Source organism: Sorex fumeus, unplaced genomic scaffold (assembly GCF_029834395.1).
Source record: "Sorex fumeus unplaced genomic scaffold, SorFum_2.1 ptg000047l, whole genome shotgun sequence".
Classification (NCBI taxonomy): domain Eukaryota; kingdom Metazoa; phylum Chordata; class Mammalia; order Eulipotyphla; family Soricidae; genus Sorex; species Sorex fumeus.
The window spans coordinates 49,254,056-49,277,330 of record NW_026606104.1 but is presented as its reverse complement, the minus strand read 5'-3'; the positions used below and the strand labels follow the sequence as shown (position 1 = coordinate 49,277,330).

General features: G+C 45.5%; 1 protein-coding gene across 1 annotated transcript in view; it reads left to right on the top strand.

Annotated features, from left to right (window-relative positions):
* Positions 1 to 23,275, top strand: part of CSMD2 (CUB and Sushi multiple domains 2) — a 628,049-nt gene that overhangs the window by 112,399 nt on the left and 492,375 nt on the right. The window contains exon 3 of the mRNA XM_056122939.1: positions 7,710 to 7,822. Within this exon, the coding sequence (XP_055978914.1) occupies positions 7,710 to 7,822 (113 nt within the window). The remainder of the gene's footprint in view (positions 1 to 7,709; positions 7,823 to 23,275) is intronic.

Genomic DNA, 23,275 nt, shown 5'->3' with positions numbered 1-23,275 from the left:
AAGGGAGCAGGCAGTGAGTAGGAAGGGGAAGCGGGGAACTCTTTAGTGGCTGAGCTGTTGGGTACACAATTGCCTGGTAATGAGAAGTGACTTTTTAAATGTCTATTGTTGTTGTTTGTTTGGAAGGGAGGTATTTTGTCACACATCTAGTGCTCAGGGGCTATTCCTGACCCTTTGCTCAGGAATGGCCCCTGGCTATGCTCAGGTAATATAGGGGTGGAGGCTAGAATCAGCACCATGCAAGGAAAATGCCTTACCCTCTGTACTATCTCTCCATTTCCATACAATTAATTTTGTTTTAAGTTCCAAATTCTTGCTCATTGTCTATGCTCGGGGCCATCAACACTCTGCTTGACCAAAGAAGACTGAAGTTTCACTTGCACAGCAAGTTTCACAGCAGGGCAGAGGATCTGGGGTCCCACCAGGCATCATGGGCCTTTCCAGTGATTCTGGTCTTCATCCTACAGTGGGAAACCTCAGATGGCTTTGAAACAGGGACAATGAGGACTGTGGGGTTATGGGCAGTTTGCAATACCCTTGTGACTCTGGGCAGGGAGACAAAAGCAGCAAAAGTGTTCTAGGGGAAATGGCAAGATAATACCCCTGGATCAAGGGAGTCTGAGGACTGTCTGATGCCATAGTCAGTTACCTGTTTGCTAAAGCTGTCCTCTGCTCATCTGAGAATCAGAAAGGAGACCAGCCACAGTGGTAAGCCAACACATCATTTTGCCATGCTTGTCTAATGAGGCTGAGTCCATCCACTATTGGAAGATAGTACTCTCCTTTCAATATGGTGTGTAGACTTGTCAGATGCAAGATGGAGACAAATCAGAAAGTTGTACATGCAATGCCATGAGATATTCTGGTATACAGGATCTGGTATACAGTTTGTCATTGAGAAGTAAGGATGTGGGTAGACCAGACAGGGGGCAGGGAAAGATGATTCAAGTATCCAGATGGGGAGAGTCAAGCATTCACACACCTCCAGCTTTAGTGCCTTTGAGGAATCCTCCATGTTAGGATCTATTTACCACGTCTGGGAAAGAGCAGAGCTTGGTAAATATCTGATTAAAGAAAATGCCTAGTAAGCTTCAATTCCCTACATTGCAAGTGATCAAACCATAATTGTTTGTTGACAGTGTACATTAGCTAGTTGCAGCCTGTGTCAATATAGAACCAAGAAACGAGTGCCTGAAAATCCTCCATGGCAGCACAAAAGTTACTTGGGGAATAAAATCAACAAGTTCTACTCAGTGGAATGAATGTCATTCCCGGGGACAACTCCTTGGAGAAGCCTAGTGAGGTGTGAGATTCCTCCAGGAAGCTGTAAGTTATGGGAGGAAATTGTTCTCCCTGGGTTGTTGGGGAAGGGCACCTGAGGGCATATTGTGTGAATATAGGAAAGAGGTAACCGGTTGTGAATTTGACCCACTTGTAAGTGTAGACATGGGGCCAACTGGGATGAGGTACGTGGTCAGATCCAAATAAAATGTGGCCCCTTGGCTGCACTGGAGACAAATTGGTATTTCAGTGCTCAAGACCTATTGCAGGGAAGCAATGTCATTAGCTGACAAATATTTCTGGGGAGCAGAGTCAAATCAGAGGGAAGCCCAGGAATAGGGGCAGGCTAATGATGCTGGTACATGGCCCCTTGGTAGCCAGGCCCCATCCAGAGCTGCAAATGAAGTGTGTTTGTGTGTGTGTGTGTGTGTGTGTGTGTGTGTCTGTGGTGGTGGGGGGGAGGACTAGAGGGAAGAGGAGCCTAGTGCTTGGGTACACATGCCCCATGTACATGCACACAGTGTAAGGGTTGAAATGGGTACACAGCCGAAGAGATGGGGCCAAGAAGTAGCAGCTAAAGATTCAGTCAGTCTAGGATGCCTGAATTTAGGTCTGGTTCAATGGAGAATTGCAACCACTAGAAATACACTGTGAACCCCTTACATAATTAGAAAATAAAACTTTGACTTTGAAATATTGACAAATTTACAAAAAGTTTCAAAGATACTGCAAAGAGGTCTCGGATACCTTGATCCCCTTTCTCTCGGTGGCCACATCCCATGTGACATGACACCTACCCAAAGTAGGACATTGAAGTCAGTGCAGTTACCGCAAGTTCTATCTCTTTCAGCTGTGTGGATTTGGGTCACTGCCACTTCCATCCGGATGCAGAACTGTTCATGATTGCAAAGAGCCCCCTTACACTTCTTCTCAGTCACCCACCTCCACTTTTTTTCCCTTGCCATCCCTTAACTCTTGGCATCCTCTAATCTTTTGTCTTTTCCTTTAATGCCATTTCAAGAATACTATATAAATGGAACAGTCTTATAGGTGGTCATCTTTTATGGTAAGCTTATTAAATTTTAGCCCTCTACCTAATGCCTGGAGACCCACTCAGTTCACTCAGGTGTCATAGTCTCCTCTTATTCACTCCTGAGCCTCAGTTTGTTTCATCATCCATCTATTGTAGAACATCTTGGTTGCTTCCACTTTGGGGTTGTTACCAAAAAATAATAAAATGAGAAGAAACAATATGAGCAATCCTGTATAAGCTTTGTGTGCACTGTTGGCATTTCTCACATGCCCAGGAATGTGATTACTTAGTTTTATGATCAACGTATGCATAGTAGTTATTCTTCTCATTTTCCCTCTTTGAGCCTCACAAATGTTTCATAAGCCCTCTTTAGGGATTCTCAGCCATCCTGGCTGGACAGAATCTGAAGTTGCTACAAAGCTACTTCAGTTCTGTGGTACCTGGGATTATCCAGGTCACACCTGACAAAGCTTTGGGAAGCACGTAGTGCCAGGGATGGTACCAGGGCTTGGTGTATGTCTTACATACACCTTAACCCTGGGACTCTCTCCCCAAACACAAAATAGATATTCCTAAAAAAGGCATGGGCTGGAGCGATAGCACAGTGGGTAGGGCGTCTGCCTTGCACGCAGCCAACATGGCCGACCCATGTTCGATTCCTCCGCCCCTCTCAGAGAGCCCGGCAAGCTACCGAGAGTATTTGATATGCCAGACACAGTAACAACAAAGTCTCCAATGGAGACGTTACTGGGCCCGCTCGAGCAAATCGATGATCAACGGGAGGGCCTTTACTTTACTTTACTTTACTTACTAAAAAAGGCAAAATATTTTCCTGAGTGTCTGTGGCATTTTACATCTCTCTAAGAATCTATGAGACATCTCTTTACTCTGCATCTTCACCAACGTTTGCTTTTGTCACAACTTGTTCTAATATTCCACTTGTTCTAAGAGGTATGCACTAATATCTCATATCTTATCATCATGATCTTAATTTCACTAATGGCTTTGAATGTTCAACCATTTACATAGATTATTTGCCATCCACATATCCTCCATAGTGAAATGCCTCCATGCCTTTTGTCAACTTCCCAGTTATCCAGTAATTATCAGATGTTCGATCTATGCCTTGTTTTCAATCTTAGAGAAGGAGCGTTCAGGGATGTGATCTATAATATTTTTGTATCGTCTTTGTCAAGTCAAGAAGTTTTCCTTTATTCTTAGTTTCTGCTTGTTAATCAGGAATGACTTTTAAATTTTATCAAGTACTTTTTCTGCATTAATTCACATGATCGTGTGACTTTTCTTCTTTGACCTGTTATTATGGAAAGTGACATTGATTGATTTGAAATGTTGACCCAGACTTGCATCTCTAGATTAACCCCACTTTTTTGGAGTGTCTAGTTACTTTTATGTCTTGCTGGAATCTCTTGGCTAATATTTCATTCAAGGTTTTCAATTTTACATACTGTGGAATAGTGGTCATTCACTTTCTTTTTTGTACTGTCTCTGTTTTTTGTCTCAGGGTATTACTGACTTCCCAAAAGAGTTAACAAGTATTCCTCTCACTTCATTTTATTCAAGAGATTTATAGAATTGTTGTTAGTTCTTCTTTCTTTTGGTAGAATTTCCTGGTGAAACTACCTAAGGCTGCATATTTCTTTGGAGGTATTTTTAAAATATTATTCTCCATTAATAGTAATAGAACAGTTTAAATGAAGGCATATTGGAAAAGATATGGTAGTTTTTGTGCTTTTCAAAGTGGTCCATTTAAGCTAATGTGTGAAATATACACATACAATGTATAGAATTTCCTGAATATTCTTTTGGCAACCACACAATATTTTTTTCTTAATCCTTCCCAACTCTAGATATTTGTCAATCTGTGAGTTGAAAAATGAGAAGTGGGGACTGGAGCAATAGCACAGTGGGTAGGCCATTTGCCTTGCACACGGCCGACCTGGGTTTGATTCCCAGCATCCTATATGGTCCCTTGAGCACTGCCAGGAGTAATTCTTGAATGCAGAGCCAGGAGTAACCCCTGAACATCGCCGGGTGTGACCTCAAAAGCAAAAACAAACAAACAAAAATGAGAAGTGGGCCAGAGAGATAGAACAAGGGGTAAAACTCTTGTTTTGAGCACAGCCAACCCCAGTTCAATCCTAGGCACTGCATATGGTCCCCTAAGCACTGTCAGGGGTGATGCCTGAGCACAGAGCCAGGAGTAAATCCTTGAGCACAGCTGGTTGTGATCTAACCCCAATCTACAGAAAAGAAGCTTGTATTTAATTTTTGTGATTTTGATATTAAGTGGATTGTCTTTGTGTTTTTATCCTTTGCCCTTTTCCTTTATGTGTTTATCATTTTCATATTGATTTTCAAGTATTCTTTATAGATTGTGAATACTTAGCCTCTTTCTGTCATGTGTATTATACTTAACCTTCTCTTTTGCATTTTCTCTTTATCTTTGAAAAAACATTTTTCTTGCTTCTCATATGCGCTTTTGATTTTTATGGAATAAAGGCAATCAATATTTTTCTTTAAAGCCTCTAGGGTTTCATGCTGTATCCATCAGTGTTCAATCAATTTCAAGAGAGAGAACGCAAATCAAACTAGCTTGAGAAAAAGAAACAAAAAAGGAAAGAAGGAGACATGCAAACAGCAAGAATGTTGGCTTGTGTAACCGGGAACTGCAGAGATAGATCACTCTGCTTGGCTGGATTAACGATCTCAACAATATATCATCAGGCCTCTGTCTCTCTTCTCACTGTTCAGCTCTGTTTAAATCTATGTGGGATATCGTTTTTGCTAAAGTAGATAGACTCTATATAATGATAAAGAGGCTGCTGGAAGTCTCAGACTTACATGATAATGATTTAGAGCCCCAAAATAAAAGATTCCCGGAATCTATCTATCCTATTTCAATGAAGAATCCAGGATGATTCTATCTGGGTCCTATGCCCTCTTCCCTTTTTTCCAGGCATTAAACCCATAAAGATAAGAGAGAAGCCATTGGTCATTTGCCCAGTCTTAAGGCTATAGCACAGATGAGGTGCCTATCAGAATGCAGTGACCACTCATAGAAGAATAATGGGCAGGTAGAAGCCAAATGAGTCTTCTAGACCTGTCTAATTTGTGAAGCCATCCCCCCAACATAAGAGGACAACAACAACAACAATAAGACAAAATTTGGGGGGGGGGAAAAGCATAGCTTGCTTACATTCAAGATATATGGTTTCATTATTTCATAGATTTTTGGGTCATGTGAAAATCTGAAGGAGCTGGAGATAGAAAGATGAAATGGGAAAGGAAGCCATGCAAAGTAGGGTCCATCACTGGGGGTATCTTGTACCTGAATAAATTTTTAAATTTTTATTAGTGAGACACCATGAGGTACAGTTGTAGGCTTACAAATTTTGTGCTTGGGTTTCAATTATACAATGATCAAATACCCATCCCTCCATCAGTGCCCATTTCCCACCACCATGGATCCCAGTATCCCTCCCATCCCCCATCCCCCCACCCCACCCTGCCTCTGTGGCAGGGCATGGAGATGCAGATCAAAACCACAATGAGATATCATTTCACACCACAGAGACTGACCCACATCCACAAGAATGAAAGCAACCGGTGCTGGAGCGGATGTGGCGAGAAAGGGACCCTCCTTCACTGCTGGTGGGAATGCCGACTGGTTCAGTCCTTTTGGAAAATAGTTTGGATGATTCTCAAAAAATTAGAAATTGAGCTCCCATTTGACCCATCATATGATCTCTTTTCCTTCTCTCTTCCTTGAATTTCTGCTGAGTTCATAGGAGTCCTCTGCATCAGGATGGTGGGAAGAAAAGGCCTTCATCTAGCACTGGACTTCTCACAGTGAATTCGAGCAGTGGGGTCATGACTTGTATGCTGTGAGCCCTGGTTTGATCCTTTCAACCGTAGACCTATCTCCAGGGATAGCCCAAGAGCCCCCTGCCCCCAGCATGTCCAGGTTACCCTGGTAATCCCCGGAAAAACCACAGCCTTGGGTACATGCATTGAACTATTTGCTCGCCTGGGTGCATTAGTTGAACTCTTGGCTCGCCTGGCCAGAACCCTTGTGCAGGGCCCCTTATGCCCTTATGTCTTTGAAACTCCTCACCTCAAAATAAAATACAAATAAAGGTAAGATAAAAATAAAGATAAACCTTGAATTCCTGCTCAGAGGTTTGATGGAGAAGGGGTGATGCAGTTTGATCTAAGACTGGGAAAAAGTGTCAAGATACTGACCACATCATTGCCGCCAATGGGTATAGGGAGGCCACCTGTGGGCCACTTGACTGGATGCCCAGTCAAGATTCCTTCCTACAACATACCCCCAGGTGCTCAAGAAAAGCTTATTCATTGGTTTTTTTTAACACCAGGAGAAACTTTATAAAACCGATTCTCTCAGAGGCTGGAGAGAGAGAGCTCAGTGAACTGCTTTGTATGCTTTGTATGCAGGAGACCCTGGTTAGATCTCTGGAACCACATATCATCCCCTAAGAACCAACACTGCTAGGAGTGACTCCCTCCCCTTCATTTCCCCAGCATCCACCCCACCCACCCTTGAGCGCAGAACTAAGAGTAGCCCCCAAGCACAGCAGGGTCAGGCTCCCAGTCCCAAAATTTATTCCCGTGAGCTAAATGCATCTCAGGTTTAACAATTCCTTTTATTTTACTTGCTTCTTTTTCTTCATTCAATCTGCAGAGGGAAAGATCAAGCATTTTAATATTAAAAGCATACATGGTACGATCCCATTTGTACAAAATTTTCTTGACTATGATCCTATCTATTGATCCTTCCATTGCTTGGCGTGTCAACTGCCAAGAATGATTATTTCTAGATTGCTGTGGGTTTATATTTTTTGTTTTCATCTTTAAAAAAATAATAACCACTTATCATTTTCTGTAAAAGCAATAGATATTCATCTGAAAGAGAAATTCTATGAAAAGAGTCTTCCACATTCTGCTATTTAGAGCTGGAGATATCATCCCTGTCCCTGGTATGTGAATAAATGGTGTCAATTGGTGATTATTAGCTTTAAATTTCTGAGCCTCCAAGGAGCTCAGCCAGAAAGGGGAGAGAAGGGAGAAGAAATGAGAAGAGAAGCAAAGAGAAAGACATGGATAAAGAGGGTTTCCTGGTCAGGGATCATCCATGACAGGAAGATCCCCTCTCCCCTACATCCCATGAAGCCTTTAACAGGCAGGGCATTGCTGGCTCCTACACTGAAGATTGCTGTGGTTTGAACCCTGGGCATTGCTTGGTGTTCAGTTTCCTTCACACACCCACTTCTGTTCTGCACCCCAGCAGGCGGTTAAGGTATGCACCATCCCCAAGGGGGTCATGCTCCCTAAAATATGCCTCTTTGTCTTTCAGACTCACGGGCTTTCAGCTTCCAGCCACCATCGTCAGCGCTGCCACCACGCTGTCTCTGCGCCTCATCAGTGACTATGCGGTCAGTGCTCAGGGCTTCCATGCCAGCTATGAAGGTAGGTGCCCCAGCCCAGTCTAGACCCTGAGTCTGCCCTGGAAGGTGGGGATCACAGCTCTCAGGGCAGAGCTCTGTGTTGGGGAGGGCTTCCTCAGCTTCAGAGCCTAACAAGGTGGGCTACTAACCAGTAACTCAGTTACTTCAATGGCCCCGGCTGTGCTTCCAGGAAACAGAATTGAAATTGGAGTTTAGCTGCAACAGTGTGTCCCGAGGGTCTGGTAATATCTACTGCTTTGTGCCCTTAACTGGGTTTTGTTGTGTTTTTATTTTTTTTTAATTCTGTTTTCTATTGCGCTTAATTGCATAAGGTACCTCAGCTTGGTTTTGGAAACAAGAGAGATATAAGCCCTAAGTAAAAGGAAGAAAATAAGTAGCTGGGGGAATAAAAATCCACTCAATATAGTGACTGCAAAGAGTTCGTTTTATATCATTTGGAGGACAATGAATTTTTTTCTTAATAGCATGGATTAGGATTTCTTGGTTTGAGTTATGCAAATTACTTCCACTTCCCTTGGTCTGTTTAAATGTGGTGTTGGCATTCAAATTAACACTAATATCTTCAGATTATACACTATTATTATTATTAACTTTATTATGTTAGTTCAGAAGGTGGTACTTCTAGATCTCTGTCATTTCCCTGTGAAATTTACATCTCATTAATAGGTAATTATGCTGCTCTTGGCTAAGACCCACACTGCTATTTTGTGTTGAGATCATTAGTAGGCATATTTTAAGACTGTTAATGATAATTAATAACAGTAATGACATAACACCCTCGTAAAGCATGCCAGTTACCCAAAAGCCTTCTTTTCCTTGTCTCGGGAACTCACAGAAGTGATGTTGCTAGAATGAAGCTACAGCAGTATGTATAGTCCATAAACTCCATCTCTGTCTTAGCTGGCCTGCACCTGCCAGGCATGAGGGCAGAGCCAGTCTCCTAGAACAAGGTGCCTGGGAAGGGGTGGAGACACAGTTTAATGTTAATATTTGCATACCAGAAGGCTCCTGACAAGGTCTCAGCCATTGTTTGGTTTGTCTGGGGATTTTGGGGGGGGGGGGGCACATCCAGTGGTGCTCAGAGCTTGCTGTTGGTTCTGAGCTCAGGGATCACTCTTAGTGGGGCTTGGGGGACCATACAGGGTTCCAGGGATCAAACCTGGGTTTGCCCTACATGCTGTAATATCTCCCTAGTCTCAATCTCAGTACTTTTAAACAAAATTTCCTGAGAAAACTCCAGGCACAAACCACCTGGCTTAACCTGTGGGTTTCTGACTTCATTCTGCATTGCTTTCGTGCCGGGTTCTGGGCATATCCATCATTTCTACCCAAGGCTCCTGAAAGAACTCACCCGACTCTCAAGTGAGGGCTCCTAAAATTGCCCAGTTTCTCTTCAAAAACAATTCATTCCTTGCCATCAGGTTCCCCTGCTCTCTCAAAATAGAGTCTTTTGGTGAAAGCTTTCACAAGCTGAAATGGCCTCAAGTGAAGAAGCAATGACTCATAATTCTGATGGGAAAATGTTGAGCATGCCCAGACCAAAAACATCACCTACCTAATCATACCCTAAAATAGCCATAGCACAGAGCAAACGGTGGCATAACATGATACAAACCCAGGCTGGGGAAAGCTGTTCTGGAGGAGGAGCTTGGTGGGGACACTCTCGTTACTGCTGCCTCCTGAGCATTTGCTGAAGGACAGCTCCGCTCTGTGTCTTCTGTGGTAAAGTCCACTTCTACTCTAGGCTTCTTTCCTTTGATTGGGGGTGGTTTTTGGGACCTAGTCCTTTCTCTATGCTCAGGGATCACTCCTGGCAGTGCTATGGGAACCATATGTGGTGCCAGGGATTGAACCCATGTTGACCTCCTGAGAGCAAACTCCTTAATCTCTGTACTGTACTGTCTCTCTGTAGTATCTCTGTACACTCTGTGCTTCTTTTTCTTTTTTCTTTTTTGGGTCATACCTGGTAATGCACAGGGGTTACTCCTGGCTTTGCACTCAGGAATGACACCTGGCAGTGCTCAGAGGACCATATGGGATGCTGGAAATCAAACCTGGGTTGGCCACGTGCAAGGTAAACGCCCTACCCACTGTATTATCGCTCCAGCCCCCACTCTGTGCTTCCTTTGGTTATCCTAGAAGAGTACAGATATAGGTCTTTTGTAAAAGTGAAGTGAGGTCATGCAAACTTCTGAAAAGGAAGGCCACCTGTATAATCAAGTCTTGCAGTTGTGTTCATTCGGCTGTATTGCCGTTCTGATCTTGGGACCCTGAACCCAACTTAATTCTCTCCAAGTCTGATGCATAACCTTATTATTACGAGAAGCCTCATCCAGTATCCTCTGGAGCCAAGTTCCTGGTACAATCCTTTGAACTTGGGGAGACAGGGTATGTTCGGGGGTGGGAAGAAATACATCAGGACCCTAGACTTAGTGCCTGCAGAGACCCTGGAAAGAGTTGACACACACATGACTCAACAATGTCCTTATTCCTACATCCTTGTGAATACTGGTCTAAAGCCTGGGGAATTGTTGTGTGCCCCCTGACCACATGCTCCTGCTACAGAACCACACTGGTGCTGTCTCCATCAGGAGTGGCAAATCTGAGGGTGCATCCACAGGGTGCACTAAATCAGAGACTCCCGCATGGAATTCAGAGGCAGACTTTCTAGATGAACGTCAGAGGTCTGCTCTCTGTGACATGAGAGGAAAAATTATGAATCTGTAAGGCTATGTGTATATTTACTCAAGACACAGTCTAAAACAACTCAGCTAAATCCAGCCCATCCTTGCTTATATATAAAGTTTTATTGGAACACTGCCCAGCACATTTGTTGACATTCTGCCTATGCCTGCTTGCATGCACTACAGCTTTGAGTTGAGTTACTGCCTCAGAGACCTTATAAGACTCCAAAGTCTAAAACATTTCCTCTCTGGCCCTGTAGAGGAAACATTTGCCGACCTGTAATCTAGGGCAGTGCACACAGTGTACTTACTGTCACATGTATTTAAATTAGTAGCAAGGAAGTTAAGGTTAGGATCCCTGACTCAGAGGCACTGGTTTGGTGTCAGATGTTCACTGGTCATCTGTGACTTGTGGCTCTCATATTGGAGAACATAGATAGAGAATGTGTCTGTTGATTACAGAAAGCCCTACAAGACAGGGCTAAGGTAGAGCATCTGTCAGATTCACACAGGGTCTGTGATTCATGTGAGGTGACAGACACCATTCAGAAAGAGGCCAGTGTGTCCCTCATCTCACCCTGCTTGGTCCAGTTCGGACTGGAGAGGACTCAGCATCCAGAGCAGAAGGGCAGGACATCCCACCTGGTGTCAGGTCTCCAAGTTACTGGTGCTGAGATGAGAGGGTCCCGCAGGGCCAGTACACACTGGTACTGGGGATGAGTCCCCATGCAGCCCCCTGCGCAGTGTGGGAGGCTGCTGTATGTGCTGTGGGCAGGACTGTGCTCTTGGTCTCTGTCTCGGTCAGGCAGTGATGCTGTAGCCTAATCTACTTGGTCCAAGTTAAAGCTGGACCAGGGGAGAAATGGTGCCTCTGGGGGTGTGAGAGTCAAGAGTCATGCTGCTGCCTTTTAGAATACCTGAGGAGGAGTGTGGTAGGAGGGCAGGAGGAGTCAGGGACAGCCCAGCTGGCACTGAAGCCTGAGACTGCTGCACCCGCATGCACAGCCTGAGAGCTTTCTATGATTGGGCTTATCAACAGAGCCAGCTAATCCCCTGTTTGGGGATTGGCTGATGAACACCAATGTAATGACTAAGGGGTGACCTTGTGCAGATTCTCCTCAACTCCCTGGGTCTTACTGTGAGGAGGGAGGAGGAGACAAGGGGATTAGAACGATTTGGGGGGTGGGGAGGTCGATCCTTGGTCAGTGCAAGCCCACTGGAGTCCTTCTTACAGCCAGTACACAAATAGCCCCGATCAAGGAGGGCTCTATCCCCCGCCCCAGCCCCTTTACAGCCTCCATCTAGGATTTCAAACGGATGCCAGTGCCCTGCTCTGGGCAGCTCCCAGGGGCTGACGTGCCTAATGCTCCTGAAAGTCGACTATCAAAGCGGGTTTGATCCTCCTTCACCCCGACTGCAGCGGCAAGTGAGAAACGCAGATAAGGAAGGGAGCACGGCTCCGGACACGGCAGAAAGGTGAAGGCAGGTGAAGAGTGGCAGCTCACAGCTGCTGCCACTTCCAGGAAGAGATCAAAAAGGCCAGTCGTCAACCTGAGATGCTGGGAGATGCTTGATTTGTAATCCCCAGGGACAGGAGCGTGGGCCGAAGCCGCCCTGGACAGGAGAGAAGGGGATCAGTGAGCATTCAGGCTGACTCTCTGCCAGGCACTTTACATCCATTATCTCATTTAATCCCCATGACAGCCTGGGGCAGAGGTGCTATCTCCATCAGACAGATGCAGAGCTGGGACTGGGGGTTTTGTGCTCAGCTTAAGGCCACTTGAGGGCCAGAAGTTAGAAGGCGCAGTTCTGCCAGGGAGGACTTTATGTCTCTCCTGCACCGCCTTGCCTATGCGAGAATCTGGGGCCGATGCCACTTCTCAGGCAGGCTACACGAAGCCAAATCAGAAGCAAGAAGCCCGTCTTGATGTCAGCTCCCCTTCAGAACTAAGTGGGGGGAGCACTGGGAGAGCCCTGCCTACATGCCACCCACCAACTCCCACCCACCCAGAGGAATCCCAGCACTTCTCAGATAGGATTGCTTGGAGATAAAATACTGAATGCTTTGCTAACTTGAATTTTCAGTTATTCAAAAGTTTGGAATGGGACTTTTGGTGCATCTCCCTATTATTTCATGGAAGCTATCTTTACGGTGAAATCGATCCATTATTTGCCTGAAATTCAGATTTCATGGAGCAGCCTGTATTTGTGTTTGCGGGAACCCAGGAGTCCCATTTCCAGCACTGGGTCCTCAGAAACCCTCTTCCCATCCAGCTTCTCCTGCACCTCCCACTTCTCTGCTCTGCCCACCATTGGAGGGACTCCTTATCTCTGCCTTGTACACCCTGACACCCAGAAGAAAATGGATGCAGCTGGTGGGTGCTGGGGGTGCAGTGCTGGGACCTAGTGTGCGAGGCAGCAATCTTTGGGGCTATTTGCATTAGCTTTGTCCTTCCTAATGAAGATCAGGGCCAGCGTCGTTGTGGTTTGCTCATACTACAGTTACTTAACCAGTCACCTTTGGTACCATTTGGGCAAAGAACATCCCTGTACAGACAGTGGAAATCCACATCTAATTATCTCCGATGAAGGGATTCCTGGAAGTACAATGGTGGGGTCAGAGAGTGTATAGATTTTACTTGGTGAGAACGAATTCCCCAGTGTCTTTAGAAAGGTTGTCCTGATTTCTATCTCTACCCACTCCCCTCCTCACCCCTCGCCCCACCTTACTTAAACTGCATATTGGTGAGTTTTAAATCACTTCCATTGATTAAAATGGGTGAATAATGAAATTCTACTTGCTGTTATAATTTGCATACCTTTGATGATAGGGAAGGCTGGGTACCTGTCACCAATGACTGGTTCTTCATGTATCATTTTGTAAATTGCCTGTTCGGGTCTATGTCTACTTTTCTTTGGAGTGTTAGTATTTTTTTTCTTTTTGCATGGTTTTGCCTATTAAGGATATTAACATGCCTTTCCTTTTGATGTATGGCATGTTTTGGAGATTGTATTCATCAATTTTAGGATTTAAATTTTTTTCTTCTATGGTCCTTGTTGGGTGCCATGCTTGGAAAAGCCTTTTCCAGGTGAGGATGAGGTCAACTTTCACTTAATTATCCATCTGATTCTTGGAGAGCTTTATTTTTACAATTCCCTGTTAAACTCTGCCAGATTCAGTTGTGCTTTTTTTTTTTTAATTTTATCCACCAACTCTTAATTTCCTTCCCACCCTGCCTCTTTGGTTTTTGTTCTGTTTTGTTTGTTTGCAGGCTACATATGGTGGCTCAGGGTTTACTTCTGACTTTGTACTCAGGGATCACTACTGGCAGTGCTCAAGAAACCAAATGGGATACTGGGGATTGAACCCAGGTTCAAGACAAGCACCCTGCCTGCTGTATCATCTCTCCAGATCCCTCTGTCTTTCTTTAACAGACAGTTGGTTCTTCCTTCCCTGATGTGTTTCTCCCGGATATTTCTGTTATTCCCGCCATTTGGTGTCATTTCTTCTGCCCTCGCCTCCAGGGTTCTCACCTTTACTCACACAACTCACAGAGATCCTATGACACAGTTGATATGTGACCAGCAGATAAACAGGAATCATAAACTGCTCCAAAATGTCAATTATATAAATGCCTGGGTGGGTTTTTAATGCTTAGTGCTGGTTGCCCCTTTGTGTATTAGCAGTCTTGATCTTGAGCTGTCACTGACAGTTCTGGAAGCAGCACCCACCTCTGTAAAGTTCTGGGTCACAGTCTATTAGATTGTTTAATATCTTGGTCTCAAAGCAGGTATTTCTACTTAACTTAATCTATGATCTTGGGAGCTCGCTGTTCAGACATAGGCAGCTTCTTAAAAAAACGAGACCTATTGGCTTCTACTTATTATCTTTATGCTGAATCTAGGAAAGGGTTGAGGGAATGCCTGTAGGTGCTGAAACCCTGGTAACCATAAGGAGGAAAGAGAGTACAGTGGTAGAGCCTGTGCATTCTTTGCTCAGAGATCAGGAATCAGATCCTATAGGATTGAGTGACCTTGGGAAAATATTGTATTCCTCCCACTCTGGCCTCAGCAAGTTTGAAATCTGGGTAAGAAACTGCCTTCAAAGAACTGTCATGACAATTAAAGAAGAAAACGAATGTGTGCTTGGCACAAGGGGCTCGGGGCATAGCGTGGCGACTGGTCAGTGCTGGAGAAATGTCAGCTCATTAATGAAGTCACCCTCATCCTAGAGGAGCTTGCCTGAAGTCACTTCAGGATGGAAGACAAGACATACCAATTCCACAGGTCATAACCCCAGCCCCTTTCCACCCACTTCTGAATTTGCATAAAATTCTCAAGACAGTGATTCTTGCTGAGCCTAGTACTACCAACAGAACAGACACTGGCTTTCCAGAAGAGAAAATTTCAGCCAGGCCGGGGGCTTCATCTTTAAATGGGCTCTTTTTCTTGTATCACAGGTTGGTTTTAGGCCACCGGTACAGGTTACAAGTCCAGGAGGTCCTTGATATGGGGGACCATGGACTTGAAAGTGTGCCCCTTTGAGCAACGACTACTCACCCCCCCCCCCCCAAGACCAGTGGCACAAGAAAACCTTTCCTGTTATTCTTTTGACCAGAAACCCGCCCAGGAACCCCCTAGCCTGCCAGGTGCACTGAGTCCAGAGTGACAGGCTCCCACATAAAGTCAGTGGCAGATTCTTTCACTGGGCTCTTGTTCCTTGAGCACCTACTATGTGCCGTCCCTGATTTTTTTCCCAGAGAGCTGCTGCTTCCCAATAACAACTTGTCGTTTCTATTCCCCTTCTCCAACCCAGGCCCCATCCACCACTCTTATGCGTCTCTTATGCTATGATTTTACCACCTGCGTCCACTCAGAAATACCATCGGCTAAAAGACCACAGATGGGGCAGCAGGGTCAGAAAGCTGCATCTGGGAGGGTTGGTGAACAGAGGAAGCTGGCGCTCACTGGGAGCGGCAGGGAGGGAGGCAGCTGGGAATAAAGTGCTTTCATGGCTTTTGTAGAGGGGAGGAGGGCTGGAGGTTATCATGCTGCTGTGCACACAAGAAAATTGGGGTCTAGAAATGGACCCTCCTGATGTTAGTCCTTCCTGTAATTAGACCTGCTGATTCCCTCTCAGTCTTGGCCTCTCAGACAATTACCTCATTCTGAAACAGTTCCCCAATTCTGGGACATTATGCAGGCATTTCAAAATTGGGCTAATGGAAGATACTCCATATATATATATATATATATATATATATATATATATTTGCAATTTGTACCATTCAGGTCACTATGAGCCAGAACGGCAAGCCTGGAAGGCCACCTCTCAGGTGGCAGGTGATAAATGTCCATTTCCTGTGCCCGGGAGGAACATGCTTCCTGAGTGAAGCCACTCCGTTTCACTTGGCTCTGCCTTGGGAGTTGGCGAACATTCCTTTTAATCAGTACTGTAGAATAGAAAATTAAATACATAGGGATGTGACATTTGAGACAAATTGGGCAGCACTTCTCAATAAGTGGGGAATCAGGATGAATTTCATATCACGTCTTCAATAAGCCCACAAACAGTTCATCATGCATAGAAGTTCGTTGCCCCGCAGAGGAAGAGTATGGACAGAGCTGGAAGACATTATCAGCCAAACACTCATCATCCCCAACCCTGTCTGTGTCTAGATGTCAAAAGACCTGGGGATGTAGGGGAGGAGCCTTTCTGGGGAGGGGGTGTTGTATTTGGGCAAGGTATCCATCCAGCCTTCTCTGTTCCCGTTCATGTAATGAACAGTCACTGTACATGGCTCTCTGCCAGCTGCTAAGCTAGGCTTTGAAGATATAAGAATGGATAATTGGCCCTTGCCTTCTGGAGTGAGCACCGAGTGCTGAAGCCTGAAGTGGTTAGGGAGGGATGAAAAGACCAGAGGAATGAGAAGACCAGAGAACGGGGGTCAGAATGAGCTAAGCTCTGACTCTGGCTCACTGCAAGTGACTGGATTGGTCTGCCAAACTCCCCAAGCTGATTTTTGGTAAGACCTTTCACAAAGGGCTGTAATGAGGACAGAGAGAATTTGTGCATAGGAAATGCTCAGCACTGAGGCACAAGTCAATAAATACCAAACTCTCCCTCTCCCATGTGGAGAAAATTTCTCTCATACTAGGTTGGCTTTATGAAGATTAAATTGGTGTCTCTGTGGTGTCCCTACTGTATGACCCTGGATAAGGGACCTGGAGATGATCTTTTCAGTAGAATACTGGAATTAGTGACAAGGCCTTGAAAGCACCTACCATGACATTTGGCACACGGTAAGCACCCAGTAAAAGGAAGCTATTATAATAGAACATGGCATTTTTTTGTGGGAGTGAGAAAACTTATTCTGTCTCCTGGCAAAAATGTTAGCCAGCCTTATGGTTCTCTAAAAACAAAGGCTATCAGGTATCTCTTGCTTCTTGTTACAATGATACCTTACCCGGGAATGCCATGGCACTCTGCTGGGGCTTTGCAATTAAGGTTCATGCTTGACTTTCCTAACCTGGGTCCCTGCCCATTCAGAGAGAGCCTTTTCTGCCAGTGAACACATGTAGCCACCCAGAGGGCCTAGGCTAGTGAACCAATGGCTCCATAGATGGCCTATATAGGTGGATGTCGGTTCTTCTCATGTTCTGAGCACTTTTTTTTGCAGTATTCGGACTTGTATCCTATCCAAGCCTTCCTCCTAGAAACCACTCATTATCCAATAAAAGAGCAGGGGATTATTCGATTTCTTAGATGCAAGGATCCTGGAGAGATTTCACTTAATTAAAACGCTCTAATTGCTTGCAGGATGGAGTGCAGACTCCATTCCTGACCATCAAAGCTCTGGGCAGCAGCCTAGTCTGCACCTCGTCCCTCCCCGCTGGGTGCACTGGGCTTTGTCTAGTCTTTGTCAACACTGCAGGCATCTCCCCTCTCCTTCCCGTTCTTGTTTCCCTGAACTCTCTTGCCTAAATCCAGAGGCCCTGGTGCAGGATACTCCTGGAGTTCTCCCCTTTGCTGCGCCTACATTTTGCATCTCACACATGTGTGCATGGTGTATTTCCTGTAACCTGTCTGTTCCACTTCTGGGTGCAGTTCTGGACAGTGTGGGAAATCACAACAGAGCACTGGGACTACAAATTCAGAGCCTGGAGGAAAAATCTGTTCTGAGCACAGCCCGTATGTGCCAGTATGGGACTCTGCATGGAGCATTTAGCCTCCACTGACCTCCCCTGTGATGAAAGGACAAAGTCAATAATAATCCCAGCCCTTCGGGATTGTCACTGGGAACAAATAAGGCAGAGCAGGTCAAGGGTCTGGCATGGAATAAGCAGGCATTCACTAAGCCGACACCGGCCCCCTGCTTCCTGCATGCCTGTCCCCAGGTCATGAACACCATGGTGGATACTCAGTAAATTATGGCACCTCTTGCATTGCTGTGCCTGGCTTTATGACACCCCCCGGATATTATATATTTTACAGACTGAAGTGGTGTGGCAGCCCTGGGTCAAAGCAGTCTGTTATTATTGTTGTCCTAGCAGCCTGCGTCCACTTCATGGCCGTGTTGGGCTCAATTAAGCATTGTTTTCAGTACATTGTCTCTCAAAGTGGTAATGCTACTGTCGACTCAAACCTGAGTAAGAGGAAGCCATAAGTCCCTGCGACTCCCTCTATGGCAACCCTCATTAGAGTCACAATATCTCCAAAGCCAGCCTGTCAGTGTAAGGACACAAGCATCTGGACAGTGCTGGACACCCAGACAGGAAGGGGCTTAGCAAGATGCTCGGGACCACAGTTCACTGGATCTACACTCCCTCATTTAAAATATATAGCTTTATGCTATTCTTCTCTATTTTTTTTTGTTCTTGGGCCACACCCAGACGTGCACAGGGCTTTCTCCTGCCTATGTGCTCAGGGATCATTCCGTTGGGGCTTGGGGACCATATGGGGTGCCGGGGTTCAAACTGGAGTCAGTTTCATGCAAGGCAAGCATCCTACCCCCTGTTCTATCCTTCTGGTCCAAAAAGAGGCAACTCTACTTGGTGTGCCATTGAGAATAAAAGGATTTCTCCATGGAAAGCAGGCAATGGCATTGACAGTAAGACACCGCCAGTTTCAAGCACTATGGGAAAAATGTGTACCACAACCAATGAGGGATAGAAACTCCTGAATGGCTTGGCCTACCACTGTGTCCTGTGGTGGGGCTCATTATTCTGACCTCTCTAAATGCCCTGCCCCCCCGCCCAAGTGTCTCCTTTTCAGCATTCCACAGTGGCTCTCAACTAGCCATGTGACCCCCTTTTAATTTACTCTCTTGACTCCAAGTCTCATTACTCTCGATTTTCTGCATTGAACTCTATTTAACACCTATTAGCACAAGTCTTCAGCTGATAAACGTCCTTTGGGGGGAGAGGCAGCAGGCTGCTCCCACCTTAACCCTTCCTCCTGTATCTGAGGGGAGACCATGCACCTCAGGTATAACTGGTTTAGAGCCAAAGCCAGCACCTCCCAGAATTACCCCAGAGGGACCCTGAATTGATTTTTCCCACTTCAAAGGGGGAGGGAGGAGCAGTCTCACCTCTCTGCCCATGATGGTCCCCCAATGCATTTCACTCCTGTGGAGCTGGGCCAGACACACTTTTAGAGCACCCTCCAGTGACCAGCCTGGGGAGAGAGGGTCAGGAGACTTGTGCCTTTTGACCATAGTTCTTCCTTGTGGTGATTCCCACCTCCCACCCCATAAACCCATAAAGGCAGTGGGGAGAGAATCCTTCCAAATAGAAGTATCAGATTACATATTCCAACCCCATCTCCTCCCATTAATTGATAATTCGGGGTGATTAGTCACTGTTTTGGATTATTCTTCCCAGCCCTTCCCTTCATTAGTGTGGATAATTGAGGGTTGAACCCATTGACATTTCATTTTAGCAGCAGGAGAGAAAAGCACTTACCGCGTTAGCTGGGAGATTCTGATTTGGAGAAGTGACCGTGGACAGACTATATCTCTGTCCTTCCTCTTCCCACCCCATAAGTGTAATTGGAGTATAATAGGAGTGGCTTCACAGTCCTTCTCCCCACCAACCATGGTGTTCCCAAGTCCAGAGCCCTGGAGAGAAAGCCTCTGGCCACCTCTCAGACATGCCCAGCCATCAGCGGGAGCTTTGTAGATGCAGATGTACCACTATCTATGGGCATATTACCTTGAACAAAGAGTCCCAGTTCAAAAAGGAGGGGTACAGAGCCCAGAAGTTTGTCGCCACTCCTGAGTGTACACAGCATGTTGAATCATGCCTGGTTTGAGAACCTGCTTGGTCTAAAATTCCCTCCTCTTTCCTACAGGGTTGGTGGTGGTGTGGGGGAGTAGGAGCAAGCAAATCCCATACAGTTCTTCGAGTCCATCCTGCCCAGCTCTCTGACCCCACAGGAAGACGGAGCCCTGGTGCAGGGGGTGGATCCATCTTGACCTTGCTATCCCACTACCTTGCCCAACACCCGTGGCTGCCTGGGACCCTCTGACACTCGGCACAGGGAGTGGTTTTGCTTCCTGCTTTGTCAGCTCTTCCTTTCCTGTCTCTTCCCTCAGATGGGTATCCATCGTATTGGTTGGCTGAATGAATGAAATGGTGGGGAGTTGGTTTAATCAAGCAGAAGAAGCTGGCCATGCAGGTTTCTGCCTCAGGCCTTTCTTCTGTTCTGTTCCCTTTGCCTGCATCATGGCTCCCTCTTGGGGGACCCCATCACACCTCCCATCTCATTCAGTTCTTGGCCCCAACAGTCCCTCAGCAGAAAGCCTTCCCTATTGACACTCTGTAGCAAAGTCTCCCCCACTCTGGCCCTCTTTGACTCTGGAAGTAGGGAGCAATGGTTTCCCTGCTGATTGTCTGACAGGAAGTCCACTTTCCTCAGGTCAACACCTGTGTCTTTTTTACATTGCTTCTGCTGTTCCTTCATTGATCTTTAACTCCTAGAGCAGGTCCTGGAACATGTTAAGTGCTCAATGAAGATTTGGTGAGTGGATGAATAAGGGAAACTGAAGGTCAGAGGAGGAAAAGAATGCATGTATTAAGAGCAGGAATCCGTGAGCCTGAGAATCAGGCGGGGCCTAATCCTTAAGGCCCCAGGACAGAACTGGGCCTTCTCACAGAGACAGGCACCATCCGGGGCTTAAAGAAGGGACACAGTGATATTTGTGCTTTAGACGTGGGGAAGGATTCCAGGGCCCACTGGAGGGCAGGGACTCACTGCGGTGAGGATAGTTGGCCCACAGAACCCACAAAACACGTTTGGACGTCACCAGCATGGGTGTAGTGGCAAATAAAGAAAACCTAATCTGGGCCCCCCTTGGCAAGGAACTCTGCCACTGGGACAGAAAGAATGTCCTTCACGTGGAGCTTCCTGGGCCTACAGCTGGGCCCTGGGTGAGAGTGAGTGATTGAACAGGCTCACTGAAGACTGGAATGACTAGATGAATGTTCAAGTGCTGTCCCCTCCAGCTCTAAGTTATGTGACTAAAACCTTAGAGATCACTCTCTGCAGAGAAGTCAGGGAATCTCAGGGACAAGCAGGCACCCCAGATTAATGGTGATTAAAAGGATAATGAAAGCCGACATTCACTGAATTCTTACCAGTGCCAGGTGCTGTTTTAAGTACCTCTCACTCGAACATTTAATTTTTGCAATTTTCCAGTGAGGTGGATGCTATTATTTCCATGTTATTAATGCGGCTCAGAGAGGTGAAGTAACTGACTTGAGGTCACATAGTCAAAGGCAAAATGTGGGTTTAAACCTAGGCAGTTTCATTTCAGCCCCCCCCCCCATGAGTAAAAAGTGTTATGAAACTGCAATTGTTGGAACAAAATCAATTTTTCAGCTAGAATAAAGAGCAATGCCAAACTCTGTATTGGAGAGGAACTAACGAACGGTAAAGATGTTCTAATATGACTATATTCAAATGGGAACATCTTGAACGATAAAAGCAACCTAATTTTCAGCAAGAGGCACATGGAGCAGCATAGACCTGTTGAGTAATAGAATACTAAAGATAAGGGGACCGTACAAAGGGAGTTCATATCAGAAGAAGAGGCAGCAAACAAATACACCAGAAGTCGGCCCATCTTGCTAGTCATCCTTGTGTTGATTACAATAATGAAGTGATTCTCTGTTCCTATGGAATCAGTTTGAAGAGCCTTAGAAAACGACACGGTAATGCTGGAGCAGCTGCTGAGAAACTGGCACACACACTGTGGGTGCTGTAAATGAGGGCTTCGGGAATGCAGTTTGACAACTTGTATCAAGAGTCATCAAATGCTCATGTCATTTGACCCAGTAATTCCCCTCCTGGGAATATAGCCTACAGAAATAATTCAGCAGCAGAAGAAAGTTCTAGGCATGAAAGTGTTGATTTCAGCATTATTTATAATGATGAAAAATTGGAAACTGTAAAAATGTCCAACAATTGGGGAACAACTAGTAAAATTATGAGGTGCCTACGTAATGGATTTATGCAGCCGTTTAAAATCATAATGGCATTATTTAGTAATACATAAAGATGTTTATATTACTTTCAGGGGAAAAGAAAGAATATAAAATGTTGCCTTCCCATATTTATTACAAGTGTGTGGATTAGGTCTTGTAGGGACAGGGACTGGATAGAAGTGAGAAGGAATTAATTGATATGGGAGAGCAGGAAGGTGATGGGCAATTTGATGGCTTCTCTGGTGCTGTTTGTGTGGTAAAGAGCAAGCAAGAGAAAATCCCAAACCCAAAGATTAAGACCACCATTATAAGCAGTTGAGGCCCTTGTTTATGTAAAAATGACATGGAATTTTCTTTATTGAGGGGGTCAGGCACAGGCATGCCCAGGGCTTACTCCTAGCTCTGTGCTCAGGAATCATCCCTGAATAGCTCAAGGGACCATATCCCTGGACAGGGATCCAGTCCAGGTTGCCTGAGTGCAAGGAAAGTGCCCTACCCACTGTACTATCATTTTGGCCCCTAGAAGCTTCTTTTGACTATATTGGGGGAAATGCCGTAGGGCTCTATTAATAGAAATATTGATCCAGATCTTGGGGAGATGGGTGCATGTGGAGGAAGGAAAACTATACAATAAAGCTTAAACCAGTAGGAACGTATTTTGAGGGTCATGGATGCTACATGCTAGACTAGCACAAGATCCAGTACAGAGTAAGTGTTTGGGAAGAGTGGGAGAAAGGAATGGTCTCACAAATAACAGTTAAAGAGAAGACCTAGAAATTATGGGAGGATTTGTCACAGAGCAGGTGAACAAACATTTTGGGGGTTGCCCCTGAGGACAAAACAGTATCCTACTCATCAATGGTAGAGGTAGGTGAATCTCAGCCAACGTAAGGAGTCTTAGCTCCAAGCTTTAGTAATGGTAAATCACCCTGGTTGCCTGGTGAGATGTGAGCATTCCATCTCATGGACATCATCAAGCCAGGGTCCGATGGATCAAGCTCTGCCTGAGATACCCCTGGCATACTTCTTAAAGTGACATAGCCTGAAGAATTTCATCCACTTACCATTCGGTCAGTTGTAAGATGACCCGTTCTGTTATGAGACACAAAGAGTGAAGGAAAAAATCCACTGCAATTAGAAACTAAGGCATGCTCTCGATTGCTTGCTCCTTCCAAGTTCTCAGTGATTTAAAGGTGTTTTGTGTGTGTGTGTGTGTGTGTGTGTGTGTGTGTGTGTGTGTGTTGGGTGGGGGAATCTGTAAATAATGGTTAGGCTTGGGGAAT